General features: G+C 44.4%; 1 protein-coding gene across 2 annotated transcripts in view; it reads right to left on the bottom strand.

Annotated features, from left to right (window-relative positions):
- Positions 1-16,740: 16,740 nt before the first annotated feature.
- The window catches only part of Ankrd55 (ankyrin repeat domain 55), an 87,720-nt gene continuing 85,661 nt past the window's right edge, over positions 16,741-18,799 (bottom strand). For both annotated transcript variants that reach the window (XM_055603570.1, XM_055603571.1), the window contains one exon: positions 16,741-17,786. In XM_055603570.1, coding sequence (XP_055459545.1) covers positions 17,665-17,786 — 122 coding nt within the window. In that variant the 3' untranslated portion in view covers positions 16,741-17,664. The remainder of the gene's footprint in view (positions 17,787-18,799) is intronic.

Here is an 18,799-nt window from a genome sequence, read left to right as displayed (position 1 = left end):
AGCAAGGAAGGTAGAGAAAGAGGCTTACTGTGCATACTGTGTCCTGTTTTCCTTATCATTTTTCCTTGCATGGCCCTGCAAAGTCTAAAACATTCATAAATTAGAAAGAAAACTGATTAAAGAGAAAAGAAGCCAAAGACAATCAGTCCTCCCCTGGACATTTTCAAGCACCAAGCAGCCCTGAGCTAGGACTTGCAGTACAAATAAGGTTGGGATCTCAGAACCTTGGTTCTAAGCTGCTTGGTTTGAACTCTGTGTAAGTTGCTAGAGCTTGAACCAAAGGTCTTGCACGTGTTGTGCAAGGCCCCTGGCACAGAGTCCCAAACACTTCAAAGCTTTTCATGTGAAAGACTGTTTAGGGACCTAAAAAGGCAATGGGATCTGCTTGATATTTTATCTGTATCTTGGAAAAAATGGTCTATACAATGAGTTTATTATAGAGGGAGGTTAAGATTAAAATAGCTTTTGTACATCCTCACATAGACATACATGCAGACAAAACGCCAATGCGAGCAAACAAACAAACAAACAAACAAACAAATAAATAAAATAGCTTTTGTGCTGGATGGTTTTAAGTCAGTTTGACACAAGCTGAAGTCATCTGAAAGGAGGGACCCTCAATCAAGAAAATGCCTCCATAAGATCAGGCTGTAGGCAATCCTGTAGGGTATTTCCTTAGTGATTGATTGGGGGAAGGCCTAACCCATTGTGGGTGATGCCATCCCTGGGCTGATGGTCCTGGGTTCTGTACAAAATCAGGCTGAGCAAGTCATGAGGAACAAATTAGTAGGTGGTACCCCTCCGTGGTCTCTATATCAGCTCCTACCTCCAGGCTCTTGCCCTGCTTTAGTTGTCCTGATTTCCTTCAGAGATGAACAATGGTGTAGAAGTGTAAGCCAAATAAGGCCTCCCCTCTCCACGTTTTGGTCATGGTGTTTCATCACAGCCATAATAACCCTAACTAAGACAGCTTTCATGTTCCAATTCTCCTGAGGCTAACAGAACGAGGAGGAGGAGGAAGAGGAGGAGGAGGAGGAGGAGGAGGAGGAGGAGGAGGAGGAGAAGAAGGGGTCATGTACACCTTTAGGAATGCTTGGCTTTTTGTTTTTTTAAGTGCAGCTTAATTCTTCATAAACTTCTTTTGTGTAGCTGTGACATGCGTATATGAGGGTACTGTATCTATATGCATAAGTATTGAAAGAATCAGACTAACTTTGTAACCTATGTTTCTTTTAACTGCCTTATAACCTACAGTTTTAGGCCTATGTTAATTAAAGCCTTTTAGTGCTTCTCCAGAGAGCAGAAGAATGTAAAAGTTCCTGCCATCAGCCATCTGTGAGGGCAGAGACAAGGAAGAGAACAAGCAGAGATCTCTACTAAATGAAGAGTAAATCACCGATTGGCGCCTGTGAAATGGGCTTTGTTTGAAAACCGGGCCAAATGACCCCAATCCTTCTACTGCATAGCTCCTGACCTTTGATCCAAAGCCTGTAACCCTCCATTCCTCAGAATAGACACGGGATAAATTAGTTACTCTCTCATCTTTAACTGTGGCTATATCTCATGTGGCAAGAAATTCCAAACTGACTTGGAGATCAGATATTTACAGCAGGACTGACTGGACCTAAGGGTGCCCAGAACCAACCAATTATTTTAAAAGTTAAATACCTCATCCAATCCTAAATTGCCAAGAAGGGAACCCCAGGAGATTCCCGCCTTGTGTCTTTTAAAAACCTAAGGTCTTTGTCTCCCCATGCCACTCCTCGCTGACCAGCAGGGGTGACCCCATTGCGCAATGGTCAAGAGGAGTCTCTTGTGTTTTTGCATTGATGGATGATTAGTTTCCTGAGTTCTCTTCATACCTTCTTATATTTAGGCTCATGCTGGGCCTAACAGTATGGGCTTACACAGTCACTTGAATATTTAAAGATGTTCTCATTCAACATATTCATTGTACAAATGAGAAACAGGGAAACTGACGATTCACAGGTTCTCTAGGTTCTCTGGACATTTCACTTCTATGGTTTTGTGGTTCTGACAGCTGCTCCTGAAACACACAGAAATCATATCTGTCTTACAAGATGTACCTTAGACTATTTTAAAATACTCAAAACAAGAAGTGGCTGATTGCCTGTGGCAAAGCCTTACAAGGATGGTTGTGCTCCTTCCCCCCTCCCCTCCCCCCCATTAAAACAGCAGCCTGGCAACCTAAACAACTGCAGTACTTGACCAAAAGCCAAGCCTGGGACCCAGAGAATGTTTAAATTGCCCTTTTTTAGACAAGATCATTTCCTGTCACATTTAGAGACCGCCTGGGGCCTGTTCTGCTCAGATATTTAGCTTACAGACTTTTAAATGTTAGTCGTCTTCCTATACACCTGTGGGAATTTTCCCACTACCTGTTCACACGGCATAGGTAAACCCAGAATGTTCTTTCTAGGCTCTTCAAGGCAGGAAAACAGAAATAGACAATGGCCACATTCCATTTATATCTCTTTTTTTTCCTTCTCAGTTCCCTACTTAATATTTTCAAATTTTCCCACCTTGCCCTTCGCAAGCTCATGACAGTGTGCATTCTGGTGGATGGTGGGAGATGCCAGGAGAAGGGCATCTGACAGAGTCTGAGTATTCGTTCCACAGTTGAACCTACATGCTTCTGTTCTTACATCCTGTCCCCAGGGCTCATGACCCACGGTAGCTGGAGAGATTGGGTGACTCACTTGTCTGCAGGGGTGGGCCAGGGCCTTGACACTTAAACAAAACCCAAGCACAGTAAGTATATGGGTCTTAAACAAACCCTGAGAGAAAGGTCCTCATTGTCATAATGAGAAGTCTAGTGTCACCGACATTTCTGCAACTGGGAGCCTGAGGACAGAGACAGCCGGAATATGAGGATATCCACTTTGGTCTTGGGGATTCCCCCAGCCCAGTTTCAGGGCTATGGTACTAAAAGATTCACTCTCCCCTCAGGTCGGTGCAGGAAGTCTCCTCAGCCTTCAACAGTGGGCACTTCCTCATTAGCCGGGTTCCTTGCCTAAGTTGTGAAGTCACTAACCTCCTCTCTTATTCTATTTTTAAAATTTTTATTTTTAATTGTGTGTATGTGTGTGTGTGTGTGTGTATGTGTGAGAGAGAGAGTGGGAAGGAGAGAGAGTGAGTGAGAACATGAGTACAGTTGCCAGCAGAGGCCAAAGCTGTCCAATCTTTCTGAAGCTGCAGTTACAGTCCTTTGTGGGGCATCTGATAGGGGTTGCCGGGAATTGAACTCAGATCCCCCAGAAGAGCAAGCAGTATGCGCTCTCAAGTGCTGAGCCATGTCTCCAGGTCCCACTGAAATTCTTCCTTATACTTAAATGTTACAAGGAGTCTTAAGGCTTCTTCATAACACCTTGTTTTTAAAGTACACTGATAAAAATCATGCAGTAGAATCGTTCTAATTTTTTTCTTTTGATTATCACAATTTATTCACTTTGTATCCCAGCTGTAGCCCCCTCCCTCGTCCCCTCTCAATCCTGCCCTCCCTCCCTCTTCTCCTTCCCCCCACTTCTCCTGCCCTGCCTCTCCCCTAGTCCACTGATAGGGGAGGACCTCTTCCCCTAGTAGAATCGTTATTGACTTCAGCCATCGTATTGACTGGGACTGAGGGTGAGTCATAACTATTGAAATAACTCTTGAACCTCAGCCATTTAATACTCAACAGACTAGTTCTTGAAAACACTGAAGGTTGATGGGAGTGTTTGGCAAGGGAACTGAGCCAGCTTGTGTCTCCTATTTCCCCATTGTCAAGAGCCTCAGGATCCTTCACTAACCCTTGCACTTGACTTCTAGAGGGGGGATAAGAGAGAGTGTGTGCATGACCTGATGAGCAGAGCCAGAGAAGATGGGCACATCGCAGTGACTCACATGCAGAATCACCCCATACTTATCTCCCACGGAGGGCCACGAGAGGCCCTTCCCCACACACCAAGGAAGAAGAAACTCTCTAAGGACTCGAGTACTGAGTTCGGCAGTGAGGACATGAATCAGGCACTCTGAGGAAACAGATGTGCAGAGGGGGGTGGGGGGGGAGGGTTGGGGAAGAGTTGGAGGTAGGCAGGTTAGAGGCCAGGGGCAGAGCCAGACTGCTAGGGCTGGAATCCTGGTCTCATTTCTTACCAGTTTTTGAAATCTTTATATGTGTGAAAACAATTCCACAGTGTTGTTGATGTGGTCGTTGCTAGGACTAAACATAGTGACTGATGTGTGTACTAATCTTCAAACAGTGGTTTATGGATATTAGCTGTTGGTAATGACTGAGAAAAACGTAGACCTGATGTAAGAGACTGGGTCCATTCTGTCTAAAGACACAGTACCATGCACTTAAGGGCCTTAGCTAGCTTTTATCTGTGACTCTAGAGCTGCACAGCACTTCCTTCTACATCATAGCTAGGGTTTGGAAGACCCGGGCAAAGAAACCTGGAGGAAAAAATTAAAGGCTTAGAAAAGCAGAAATAGAAAGCCAAAAGTTGATTGTTTCAAAGTTTCTCTGCCTTGTCTTTGCCACCTGGAGCCGGCTTGTGTGTGGACCTTTTTCGGGAGTGTGGAAGTTTACCTGAGGTGACACCAAGTGGGGCTTAGTGAAGGACATTGGTTCAGACCAATGGCCCCTGATCAGTTTCATTAACAGCTAGTTCCTCCTCTCCTTCTCAATGGCTTTTGACTAAACATGGTTTTCTAATGTTCAGAGCACTGCACCTGTCTCCACCTGCCTCTCTTCTCTTCCCTCTTCGCTCAAGTTCTAACTGTCCATTTCTGCTTGCGACTTTCATTTCTCTCCTCCACCACGAACAGTCTTGCTGTAAAAGTCCCTTTTCTCTGTGGCCCTCCCTGTGGCAGCCAGTTCCTTCTCCATCAAATGCCCTCTGAAAACTTCCTCTTAATGAAATCTGTTTTTTATAGCACAGTTCAAGAATGTCTCTAAATTAAGTGGCCTGGTCTCTTCTGCTTTTCCATTTCTTCCCTTATATTGTATCATGCTCAGAGGAAATATAACCCAAGGGAGTCAGGGCCATTAGCAGCAGCAAACTCAATTGGGAATCAGGTTTTATGCCATCTCTGGGATCAAGACAGAACAAAATAGTCAATGGATTTAATAATTGTCAGGCGGAACCCAAAGGAAGGGGCTCTAGCAGGCCCAGGCATGGCAAACATGACAGACTTTTGCCTTTAACCTTCTCTCTACCTTTTGCTAAAAACTGTTAGGTTACATTCCTAAAGCTAGCCCCCAAAGTCTATTCCCTTATCTGGCCACTGACTCATTCCTGAGACAAAACAGTCAAAATTCATTATTTGGCTGATATGTTCAATCAGGATTTACCAGCTCACTTTAGCACTGACTCCCCCTTTTCTCCTTAAAAACCCACTCTTGCAAAAAACACTTGCTCCCTTGCTTGCTTACTTGCTGCTTGCTCTTGCTGCTGCTGCTGCTGCTGCTGCTTTTAGTTTGCCTTTGCAGCCCCCTCCCCCTTGCCTGTCAAGGTAATAAATCTCCTTCGTGCTGAGAATTCGGTCTCTGGGTGTGTCCTGTACCGATTCTGTGGGAGCTGCTCTCCCTTACACTAAGAGAGTTAACAGATTTTTGTAATTATCTTGTCTGTACAAACACCACCTGGAGGATTTGGGCTGGCATCTCGTGACAGGCAGCTTTCCCAGAGTAGGCCTCTCGTATTCATAACAGCAGCTTCACCGCCCGATGCATTGCACACAATAGGTGTTCAGAACTGTTTGTGTGCAATCAATCTTTATTTATGGAAAAGGAATTAAAGTGAGAGCTGGGAACTGGCCCATGAGAATAAGGGATCAAATTCTTGGAGGACTGAGTAGCTTCATCTGCTAAATAGCGCCCTCCTTTTGATGATATTTTAAAATTAAAGGATTAAAGCCGTCACTGGTAAGTGTTTTTCTTTGTGTCTAAGGGGAGCTTAGCTAGAAGTGGTGGACGGACTAGCATGCATGTCTTCAGGAGGTAAACGGACATTCTCCCCCCCCCCATATTATTTTTCTCTTCAAACACTGTCCACGAGACACATTTTCCAGATTATCTTTAATGGAAAACAGGCCCTTCCTCATCTACTCCTGTGAGTGAAATTTGGAAAGCCAGAGTATTACATTCTATTATGTTAGTTTTTAATTTTAAGTCTTCTGTGGAGTTAAATTTCAAACGCTGAAGAGGGGACACGCCCGAGAATCTTGTAGAATGTGCTGTTCTGAGCTTCTGTCATGAGAACCAGGTGTGTGTTGAAATCGCAGTGGGAGTGTCTGTACCTCGTGTTCCCTGACTCTGTATGCACATACATTTGGATGTGTGCCAGGTGCCGGTCACTGCTGATTCTTCATTCCCAGGGGACTGTGTACAAAGGTGACAGATCTGCTAGGCTTTCCTGACCAGACTGCACAAGATAACCTCATGATGAAAAACTGGTTAGGAAAAACAGGAACTCAAAAACCGGGCTGTTTTGCCTCTTTAAAAAGTGTATTAAAATGTTTGCCTGAGAATTGGCCATGGTGATGTACTCCTTTAATCCCAGTTCTCAAGAAAAAAAGAAAAAAAAAAAAAGGTTTGAGTGAAGAGAAAGTAACTCAGAATCTGTTAGCACAAGGAACGTGAGTGAGAGGAGGAACCTGTCTGCCTGAGAGGGCTAATCCAGGGTCTAAGAGGGTCTGAGAGTGAAGGGCCCTGACTAGGGGTGGTGCTGTGAAGAAACAGGTTCTCACGACCCCCTTTCTCCCTCACATGTCTCCCACAGACCCACTGACGGAGAACTGATGGTGTGTTGGTCCAAGGGGTCATTTTGAGAGAGAGAAAAAATGATGCCAAGACTCAGAGAGCTTTGGTTCCTGACAGTAAGACGACGGGTGTAAGAACATTCCAAATTTGCTCACATTCTGACCCTGTAACAACAGCCGAAAGGCCCCATCTCTGGGATCCTGAAGAGGCGCAGTGTCAACAACTTGGACCATCACTTCAATTTGCACTGAGATTTGCTTATATCCAGAGGTAATTTTTTTTTTAATTTTAAAAATTTACTCTTTTCTCATATATATTATGTCCTCGACCACAGTTTTCCTTTAACTTCTCCTCCCAGTTTCCCCCTCCCATCCACTGCTCCTCCATTACCCTTCAGAAAAGGGCGGGCCTCCCAGGGATAGCAACCAAACACGTCATGTCAAGTAAGGCTAGGCATCTCCCCTCATAGTAAGGCTGGAAGAGGCAATCCCGTAGAAGGACAAGGGTCCCCAAAGCAGGCAAAAGTGTCAGGAGCAGCCCCTGCTCTCACTGTTAGGAGGTCCACAAGAACACCAAGCTAAACAAGTATAACATGTCAGCAGAAGGGCTAGGTCAGACCCCTGCAGGCTCCCTGGCTGGAGGTTCAGTCTCTGTGAGGCCCTGTGAGCCCAGGTTAGTTGGTTCTCTTGTGGTGCCCTTGACCCACCTGGCTCCTGCAATCCTTCTCTTCTTCCACAGGATTCCCCAAGCTCTGCCTAATGTTTGGTTGTGGGTTTCTGCCGCTGTTTCCATCAGTTGCTGGAAGAAGTCTCTCTGATGATGATTATGCTAGGCTAGAGTCTTGCTATGCAAGTCTGATGGCTCAGAACTGGCTATGTAGTTCCGACTAGATTCAGATTCTTAATCTTCTTGTTTTAGCCTCCAGAGTTCTGGGATTACTTGCATGTGCCACCAATTCTAAATTATGGTCGTAATTTATTTTCCAGGACAGGGTCCTATGTAGCACAGGCTGGCCTTCGTTTTCTCTAAGTAGCCAAGGATTACCACGAACCTCTAAACCTTTTGTTTCTACCTCTCAAGTGCTGGAATTACAGAGGATGCCGCCATGCTCAGCTATTAAAAAAAAATAAAAAAATAAAAAAATTCTGTGGCTATGACTTGGAATATAAAAGCAGAGAAGCAATTTTGAGACTTAATAGTTGGGTTCATTAAACTTTTATTGTTCTAAAATCACACACAAAAAAAATCCCAAGAAAATTAATAATTTAGTGACTTTTTTCTCTAGTAAGTTTAAAAATTCCATCAAACTTAACAATTTGCTCTTTTCCTGGTCAGTGCACTCTTTTTTTTCTGTAGAGCCAAATAGTCAGTAGATATTTGTTGAATGAGTAAAAGTACAAATGCATCAAAGTCATCTGTTTTGTTTTTGTTTTTGTTTTTTTTAAGCAGGAACCAGTTCACCCCAGTGCAGAGAACAAGTGGTTAAAAAAAAAAAAAGGAGACAAATCAAAGACCTTGCTGAGTGGTGGTTGCACTCGCTGAAATCCCTGCATTTGGTTAGAGATACCATCTCAAGAAACAAACTCTCTAGATCTTGGCATTAGGATGGGATCTCTTCCACCTTCCTGCCCATCGGGTGAAGTCTGAGTGTTGGTGCCATGCAATGCAAGCTAACTTTTCTTCCCAGTAACAACCACAGTGGTGACCAGTTAATCATCAAGCAACTCAAACCTGTCTATCCGCTCTTCTGCGGAAAGAATCTATATCTTGCCTGGATATATGCGGACCCTCTGTTCTCTGAATTGGGCCATTCTCTGTCACCAACAGCACAAGCACAGACCGGATGAGCACATGAAGCACTTTACTATAAGTCTTCACAGTTCTAGAAGTCCAAGGGAGAGGGACCACATTGCACGATGGCCTCTCACTGGCAGTCTTGGGACAGCCCAGAGGAGACAAGGAGTGTGGTGTGGGCACGTGTGTGCATGCATGGACATGAGTGTGCGTATGTTGGGGGGATGGTCTGGATATGCATACAAATGCTAAATTTTGGGACCCACGATCTGGGTGCAGCCCAGACGAGTGCATTCTCACGTACCACCAAACAATGTTGTGTAAACTTTGCTCCCCAATTATCTCCCATTGGTTAATTTAAAAAGGCTGGACAGCCTGTAACTGGGCAGAAGAAAGGTAGATGGGGCTTTGGTTGCCAGGCTTGGGGTCTCAGGTGGGGAACCATCAGGAGGGAGGGAAGGGAGGAAGAAGAAGGAAGATGGAGAGAAAGGAAGTGGCCTGATGGAACAAATGCAGCCCAGACACAACCAATTTTGGCAAATAACTTGGGGTATTCTAGACTAGCTTAGAAAAATTTGTGTAAATCATACCTGCCCAGTTATTATGCTTCTAGCTTGTTGACTAAATCAATAGGTCTCTGTCTCCATTCTTCAGGAGATAGCTGGGTTAGAAAAACCTGCCAAATTAATACATTTTCCACAACATATGTATGTGTGATATGTGCGTGTCCATCTCTCCTTGTTACAAAGCCACCATCACTCATCCACGGGGACTTTCACCCTGATGAGCTTATCTCCCAAAGGCCCAACCTCCAAAGAGGCTAGGCCTCGTCCCTGCCTTATCCGAGGGACACACTCAAGTCATAGCCAAACCAAAGCAACTCTCTCTATTCTGCAAGAACACTCAGGAAGCAAAGCACAATATCGAGGTCTCTCCCATCCTGGGTTCTTGACTGGATTTGCTGTTTATTTCTTAGACCCCAAGGAGTTGAGTAAGGGAGCAGATATTCACTTCCTGAATGTCACTAGTGTATGGGAGTGCTACTACTATCAGACATGAACATGGAAGTGCCATCGCATCAAGACCAGGCTATTTGCCTTGAACAGGAAAACTGACTAAACTGAGCCACAGCTGTACTAGGCTCACAGGGTGATGGGGAGAAACAGTCCCCTGGGAATCCTCAGGAAGGTGTGTTTGTCTCATCATGAACCTTCGGGGGAGTCCCCTTCTGGGTGCAGTACTGCACAGGTTCCACTAAGCCCCGACTTAAACTGCATCTGATGAAATGCTACGACTTAATACAGCAAAACTTAAGCACGTTATCATCATTTCCTTCAAAATCAATTGTCTGTCATCAGAGTCACCAGAGGAAAGTCTTTGTATTTTGTATTTAAAAGCCACTCGTATTGGTACACACCTTTAATCCCATTACTTGGAAGGCTAAGGCAGGTGAATTTTTGTGAGTTTGAGGTCAGCCTGATCAATGTGCTTTAGAACATCCAGGGCCATGTGGAGAGATCCTGTTGCTAAAATTTTTTTAAAAATTTAATTTAGAGTGCTTATAAATCTAAACGATTTCCAAAAATGTTTTTTTTTTTTTTTTAAATCTAGGACTATCTAAACAAACTTCATAGTGCAAATGTTTTCACTATGACTAATTTCAAGCCACAAATGAATGGTAAGTTCATAAAAATTCTTCAGTATGGGATTCAAAAATTAACTCTTGCCAGCTCTTAAGCATTGGCGCCAGCAAACACTCCATGTTAAAATAAACAAAAACAAAAAAAAACAGAAAACAAAAAAACAAAAACAAAAACAAAAACTTACTTCCTTCATTATCTTACTACACTAATGCAAAGGATTTTATGGAGATTGAATCTCTACTGTTGGATGTGGACTGAGGCACCCGAGACTCTGAAATAGGTTTGGGTTTTCTGGAATTCAGTGTCATGTATGTCTCAGCTCTAGGAGCGGTCTCTCTAACCGGAAGACATAATGCTGGTTGATTGTGCCTCGTCCTCACTCTTGTTCTCTCACATACTTTCACAGGCAGCGTTTGTCCTAGCAGTAGCCTCTGTTGTCCTACCATGGCCTTGCATCTGTAGGGCCTGAGCTTCTTAGACACTCACTAATGAAGGAGCCCGATGCTTGTAGCCCATGGGTGTCATTGATTCTTGCCACCTCTTGAGCCCTGATGGAAGGCAGAGGAGGATGTGTTTGTATCTCCTAGATCTGTGAACCACACCCCCCACCCCCGTCTTTGTTACCTTTCTGTGTGCAAGTATGTGTGCCTGTACGAGTATGTGAGTGCCGCTGTGTATATTTCACAGAGTGCATAGGAAGACCAGGTGACCACCTCAGGTGTTGGAATCCACCTGTCTCTTTGTTACTTGCTTCCGTGAACAGAAGCTAGCTGGCCTTTGAGCTCCAGAGACTGTACATCTGCACATCCCATGTCGCTGTGAGAACATTGGGATTTCACGCACACGCCGCTGTGGCCTGGCTGGGAATCTGGACTCAGATCCTCTGTAGGTTCATGTCACATGCCCGCATGCCCACCTCCTCAGCCCTGTGGGCCTCCATTTGAGGCCAATCTTGTTTCTCGTTTTCCTGGATAGCTGTGTGGCTGGTATTCAGTGTATCTGACCCTCCAGGCCAGACTGCCTTGAAAAAGTTTATAAGGCATTTTGTCTAGTCCTTGCAAGTTAGCTTCATTTCCCTCTCATTGTGATACATCTCCCTGGTTAGTCTGCTAGCACCAGTTTAGTTTCCATGACAATCCCTAGAACTGCTCAGCAATGGCCTGAGAGGGTGTCCATGTGAATGGGTAGGTAGGTAGAACAGAATACTTGCAGACTTCCTAGAAGAATCATGTCATCTGCTCACTCTTCCCTCCCCCACCGCCCATGCGCGCGCGCACACACACACACACACACACACACGTGTATGTGTGTATGCATATATCACATATGTATTAATAAAGTAATATATGTATTAATATTTATCTTATTGCTTTTATTTTTCCGGAGTTGGGGAGGGTACATTAATGGAGAGCCCGGACTTCAGTTCTTCCCTTCAGCATCACTAGCTCCTCTGTCTGAATGTTCTCCAGTATCAGATTGCCTCTGCTGAGAAGGGAGAATCCGGTTTTCCGGGGGGGGGGGGGCATCTTCTGGGTGACATGAGATGTTAGTCAAGGAAAGTGGAACTCTTCCTGAGGCTGAGCCCAGGCTTGACTTGCTCATTACAGGGGCCAAGTCTCTGGATTTGGCCACTTCCTCATAACTCTTCTATCTATTATCAGTGTCTAAGTATTCAGCGTGCAGACTTGGCTTATCTTAAAAGCCTTTTGGGGATAGTTTTGTGTCATATGAATAGAAGCAATAGAAATGATTTCCTTCATTCTGTCTACTGATTGCAGGTGTTTTTGCCAAAAAGCATTGACTTCCCACTCAGGCCTACAGGGAACTAAATGTGGGCAAAAGAAAAGCCTCACTCATGGAATGCCTGCCTAACCCGTCTCAGCCACTGCCATAAACCTGTTATCTTGATTTTAAAGAAAACTGCAACTTTAGAGGACAGACAACCTGCCAGAGGAGGTTTTCCATGAAGGCAAGGTAGTCCCCGGGAGCAGAGATACCCATCTCCTGAGAACCCTTGTCTACTCAGGCAATGAGGACTTCTTCACCCTTCTCCCTCAAGCAACAAGGCCTTCCCGCTTTGAGCCACTTTGCAGGCTCTGTTCTGACACACTGACCAAGGAGACCACACCCTGAATAGATTGCTTAACTGTTCATTCCTCTTGCCCTTCACTACATTCTCTTTCTGTTTGAACCCAAAGCTCGTGAGAGTGCTCTGAAGATGGACTTGGGGGTTTCTGGACCCCTTTATCTCTATTCCCACCTTTGCTCATCACTGTTACTTGTGTCTTTAATTGGCAGATCAGGATGGGAGGCCAAACTTTGTTTGTTGGTGGCCCTGGAACCCAGGCATCTAACCCTGAAAACTGTGGTTACAACTCTAATGGACACAGGTGGCTCACTGTTAGGGCACCAGAGATGTTGGTTATCTGTCATGCCAGCATCTGCTGCTCATGTGGGGTCAATTACAATTACTCAGCACTGCACCTGCCTTTCTACCTGACAGGCAAGCTCAGTCTCCAAAATCTCCAGCTTCCTTCCTTCAGTGTCAACCAGTGCGATTCTACCTCATCCTCCTGAGCTGACTGGTTTCCTTATAGCCTGTTGACTGCTAGCAACTGCAAAGTGTTTCACCATTAATAAATTTTAGCCTCAGAGTTTAATGATCAACAACTCATTTCCTGTTTTTCACACATCTGTGTGAAAACTACCTTTATCCTCCTGGTCACAGCATGCATGCATATCACCTGCTGACCGGAAACGCTACATTTTGATGCAATTTACTCAACTAATCCCCCTAAGTTTGACTTCTGAAAATGTTCTGGAACCCAGTAAATTACTCAAGGAAACAGAAGTTAGACTTGAATAGAGGTCAAAATGGAAGGTGTTTACTTTGAGAGGCTATCGGAGTATGTGTGTGCGCGTATGTGTATGTGTGTGTGCATGCACAAGGACTCGAAGCCAGAGCTTTGCAGATGCTGGTGTTAGGTCTGAAACAAACTCAGAACAGATGGCTAACTGCAGTGCAAGCAGGCCTCCAGGCTGGCTCAGTACCTGTGGATCTGCTCTTTTCATCTTGTTTCTTACCCTAAACCTCTTCAGCACATGGGGGCACTTCCCTTCCCTTCTGCCTGCTTCTGATTCACCTATGACCCTGGCATTTCAGCCATGAGCCCTCTTGGTCCTCTCTCTGTCTCCTTTGTTCTCTCTCTCTCTTCCCCCTCTCCCTCCCTCCTGTTACTCTCTTGCTCTCTCTCCTCTCTTTGCCCTTTCTCCTCTTGGCTCTCCTGCTCCTCTCTCTTGGTCCTCTCTCTGTCTCCTTTGTTCTCTCTCTCTCTCTCTCTCTCTCTCTCTCTCTCTCCTGCCCCTCTCTCTTGGTCCTCTCTCAGTTCAGCCTCCCCCCCTTGTCCCAGTTCACTCTGCTAAGCCATGTTCAGTCCACTGTTGTTTCTTTCTTCGTTCTGAATTCTTCCAGGAGGCCTCCGGTTGTTATCTCTTTGATATCTACAATTATAAACCATCTCCTCAACCAGACCTTGGAGCGGCTGTGTCATTTCATTCATCAGGCAAACCCTTACTACTAAGCTACAAAGTTTGTTGTCAGTCTTTATCTATCAGTACTAATATTTCCATGTCCATGTTAATGTCTAGGAAATATGCAATTCTAATTTAGTTACTTGATTGTAAATGTGACCTCCGCCTCCCCAGAATACACAAAGAGACTAGTTCTCTATATGCAAGAGTTGCTATCACATTCCTTTTTAAAATTTCTTCACTTGGGTATTATATTTTATGCGAAGGTCAAATACAATGTTTTCTTAGTTACCTCATTCCAACCCTGTCTCCAAGGAGCTGCTGTCAAGAAGTCCAATGGGTTGTTTTCAAGACCACCTTCAAAGTGCCAGGAAGCATTTGCTGGGACACAAGCGTGGATTAATTTCAAAGAACAGAGGCCAAAGCAAAATTAATGACCATGTTTGTCTTCCTGGAAGGCACAGTATTTCTAATTTGTTACTTGGTGAACTTTTCTAAAATCACACTGAGTGTCAAGCTGTGTTTTGGGAGAGTTGAAATAAATAATCTGGAGTCACAGAAATCTATTTATACTGGCTTAATTCCAAGAAGATGAGAACAATAGAGTTACGTATTTATTGGGAAAAGTGACACCACTGCTAAGCCAGGTGATTTCCACAGGGAACCAAGAAATGCGGAGAAAATAAATAAAGCCCTGACTTCCTCTAGCTCTGATAGTTTAACCCAAAGTACTGGGTTGCTGTGTACTTCCTGAAAGTAGCCACAGTGGCTCTGCTTTGCCTTTGTAGATGGACAGAATGCATAAAAGTCAGGAAGGACATACTGCACTGTGAAATGAGAGTAAGTTTCTGGACCAGGAAAATGATAGTTTGGGCATTCTGTATGGGAGCCATGGAACAAATGAAACCTATTTGCTAAGCCTGGCTCTGCCATTTGTTAAGCGTACGATTTGGGGCAAGTTACTTAACTTCTCTTTCTGCTTCAAATTATTTGTCTGGAAGATGGAGCTGGGGAATGACTGGACCAATCTTATATGTTGACCGAGGAAGTCAAAGGAAAGAATTTGTTTACACATGTAAAGTAATGATACAGACTCAGTAATGAAGAGACATGTAAGTGATAAAACAACAAATACTCATTTTCGAAGAAAAGATTCCTTGACGCTTTGAAAAGCAGTGGTTGGTGCTCTTCCCCTCGGTGGTGCTGAGGATTGACTACATGGCCTCATGTAGAGCAGGCAGGTGCTCTACCCTGCATTTAATTCCAATCCTAGGGAATCCCTAGTGTGTTGTGGGTGTTTCACTCCTGTACTGACCTGCCTGTGGAGGCAGCTCTAAGAGGAGGATCTGATTTTGACTCGTGGTTTTGGATATCGGGGTCCCTGGTCACCTGCCCTCATTGTTCTTTGCTCTGTAGGAGGCAACACAGAAAGCTGGCGAGTGCATGGTAGCATGCCCAGGATAGGAAATTCAAAGAGTCAGAGGGCACAGCCAGCATCCCAGGGTTCCCTTTAAGGTCCCCAATGGCAGGAAGACTTCCTGTTTAAGCCCCAATCCCTTTTGGAGTCTGCCAGTTCCCAACAGCACCAAGCCTGAGGTGAAGCCTTTAACACAGTCCTTTGAGAACCATTTAAGATGGAAGCCATCACGCTCAGTACCTCCTGTAGTCAGTTAAACGATACCCATTGATCAATTTCTGCCACAGGCAACTTCATCTCTTGGCAGAAGGACACCTCTCTTTGGAGAGGTGGTGGTAGCTGCACAGCACGTCTTCACAGATAACAAAACTTTCTGTGCCAAGTTGAACTGAAAGGCCCCTCACTGGAAAAGTCTTTCTATGTGTACCTATGTTAACTCAGGTGTCAGGGATGGTGGCTTTATTGATAGCAGAATAGGTTTAAAGATTTGTTTTGATCTATCTACTCAATCATGGGCCCTCTCTCTTTTGTTTAGTGTAGTCATTGCTATGATCATGTATACATATTTTAATTCCCTATTTTCTGAAAATACAAAGATATTGAATTTCTACACCCCTCCCCACTTAAGATTAGTAACATCCACACAATTTGATTTGGCAAAGGAACCGTGAAATGGTAACTCATGGTTCATTTCCTTTGCTTTGATCACTGTCCCATGTCGGGATGGCATCTATACTAAACAGCTCTGCCAGCTGCTGTGGCACATGTACTGTGGCTGAGGAACAAAATGCATTGCCCAAAGAGACTTATGGGAGATGTTTATTATTGAAGCACAAACTTGCCTATCCTAGCTAGTCTAGGCAATACAGGGCGAGACATTTACTAGTGAGTGAAAACAGATTCTAAAGTAGCCTGGTGAAACACTGAACAAGTTAACAGTCAGATGCTTACAAACACATAGGCTTTGAAGACAAAAACCCCATAAACAAAACAACAAGAAAAAAAAAACAAAACAACAAAACACCTTTGAGAAGCTATCTCTTAAAGGTTCCTCTGTGTGTCATAGGCTTTGCTTTTCCTCAGTTCTGCTCAGTGTAGGAGTCTGAGCCATCTGCTTTCTCTTTCATAGCCTCAAGTACAACCACCACGGGCAGGATGGGGTTCTCACCACTCATTACCTCTTGACCACTCCCTCTCTACATCTCTACACCCTTCCAGAAATGAAATTAGATGTTTGAGTGTCGACATTGGGTCCTGTGATGTACCATGAGTAGAAGGCTCTGTATCATAAAGGCAGAGCATATTCCCACTAGAGAATAACCCTAACATAAAGTAGTTAATGTTCTACTTGACACATTTCCAAAACCTGAAGACCCAGTTGTAATTCGGAGTGACTGTCTCCTTACATGACTGGAGGCAAGGCCTTTGGCCAAAGTCAGTCCAAACAGTATGCTGCCTTCTCACGTTGTCCTCCAGAAGCTTGCTAAGTCTCAAATTTGAGAAGGCCTTGAAGGCAGAAATCATTATTTTGAAACAAAAAAAGAAGAGAATTCTTTTTTAAAAAATAATTTATTTTATTTTATGTGCATTAGTGTGAAGATGTCAGATCCCTTGGAACTGGCGTTACAGACAGTTGTGAGCTGCCGTGTGGTTGCTGGGAATTGAACCCGGGTCCATTTGGAAGAGCAGACAGTACTCTTACCCACCAAGCCATCTCTCCAGCTCCAAGAGAATTCTTAACAGGTAGAATGTTTGAGGACCCGGTGAGAAATTCAATCAGACCAGGGAGTACACCTTGCCAGCTCCCATGACCTTTTTTATTACTGGGGTCATCAAACATGTTTGAAAACAACAGAAAGTGGAACTAATTAAATAACAGAGACAAGAAACACTGTCAAGTGACTTGGGGTTTCGCCAAGAGCTGACAATATCAGAAAATATTTTGCAGAAGATCATGCATTTCAGAGCCATACACTGTGACTGACAATCAGGAATTTAGTACTAAATTTTAATTATATTTTGTCAGGCTGAGGTAGAATGGAAACAAATGTGAAAAACAAGTCTAGGATTTACTTTTCTTATATTTTTATTCAGCAAAGCATACACTTAAAAAATTACATAAAGTCAACAAATAAGCAAAAAGAAAAAAAAAAAAAGAAAAGAAAAAGGAAAAAAAAAAAAAAAACCCAGACAAAACAGTAAACATGCCACAAATATGAATGAAATGCACCTAAATCCTCCTGCTAGGAATGTATTTTGCTTCTGAATTACAGCATGTAGGGAAAGTCACAGAAACTCATAGACTTGGTAATGTTTGCACACCTGAAGATCCTAAGTATGTATTTAGGAAGTATATTTATTTGAAATAAGGAATCTTGAATTATAAAACCGTGAATGGCTTGTAGAGCACAACTTACTAAATGAAGACTTCGTTCCTATAAACCAGAGCAATCTCACCGCTGGAAAGTTGAAAAATATGTATCTTCTCTATTTCCACAGAGAGCGGCCTGCAGCTAGTTCCCATCCTGGGTGGGACTGGAGGAGCGCTCAGTCTCTTCAGCTGGTGGGCCATGTCCCCTCTGGCTCGGAATCGCCGGAAGCACTCGGTTTGTTCTCAGAGGTTCTCCAGACAGAACTGGGTTGCGGAAGGGGCAGGGGACAGAAAGAGAGACATTCAAGACTTGCTTCTCCCAGAGGCCCCCACTGCATGGTGCTGGAAAAACCCAACGCTTTCTCAAGGAGTAGAAGCACATCCTAAGAGCCTGTGCTGGTGGGAGCTGCACGAAGGAGCAAAGCTGTGCTTTCCTACCTAATCAGGCTCACACCACGTCTCAGGCCAGGGATCTGAAAAACGCACAAATACAAGATTGCGACAGCTCCGGCCCTCCGTGTCCTGGCTGCACGCCGGCGGGGCAGGTCGCTGGGGCGGGGCAGCTGTTGTGGATGATCAAGTTAGCACATGGCTCCGAGCAAGCCCGGAGACATCTGCTTTCATGCAAACCTCCAAAGGCTCTCGGGTTTCATTTAGGAAGAGCTCTGCTTGCCCTATTTCTTCTGCCCTCAGCAAAATTGATTAGATAGTTTTGTTTTGTCTCCTGGAATTGTGAAAACCTCTCTGGCTTCACCAGGCCACACTCAAGTCCAAGGGAGCTGATTAAAGGAGAATGCCGGCTTGAGTTTCCCCCAATGAGAAAAACTGACACCACCCAGAGCCCTTGCTTTGCACAAGTCAGTAAGGGCAGGGGGATCAGTCTGTCAAAGAGGAATCCTGGCATCCTGCTTCTAACTTCTTCTCTGGATGAATAGCTCTGGCTCTGAGTTTACCTCCCTTTGAAAAATGATGTAGCATGATCTTATAGCTCACTGCTTTGACTGAGAGTTCTCCAACTCTTGGTTGGCCCCATTCGGACTCTAGCCTGGGGAAGCAGGGGTATCTTGGCTATTTATTCTGTGTAAATAAATATGCCAAGTGTTTTAGGCGTGTAAGCGTGCCATCTCATTGACTCCCTCGACAGTCTTAACATGCCGTTATTATTGTCACAGCCACAGAAGGGAAAGGTTTAAGACCTTGTTTGAAATCCTTAGGCCAGTTCCAAAATGATCTAACTCACAGTTAAATTTGGAGGGGTTGTGTGTGTGTGTGTGTGT

Source organism: Psammomys obesus, unplaced genomic scaffold, assembly GCF_907164565.1.
Source record: "Psammomys obesus unplaced genomic scaffold, mPsaObe1.curated_primary_1811, whole genome shotgun sequence".
NCBI classification, from domain to species: Eukaryota; Metazoa; Chordata; class Mammalia; order Rodentia; family Muridae; genus Psammomys; species Psammomys obesus.
The sequence above is the reverse complement of the archived record's forward strand: the minus strand, read 5'-3'. Positions and strand labels throughout refer to the sequence as shown.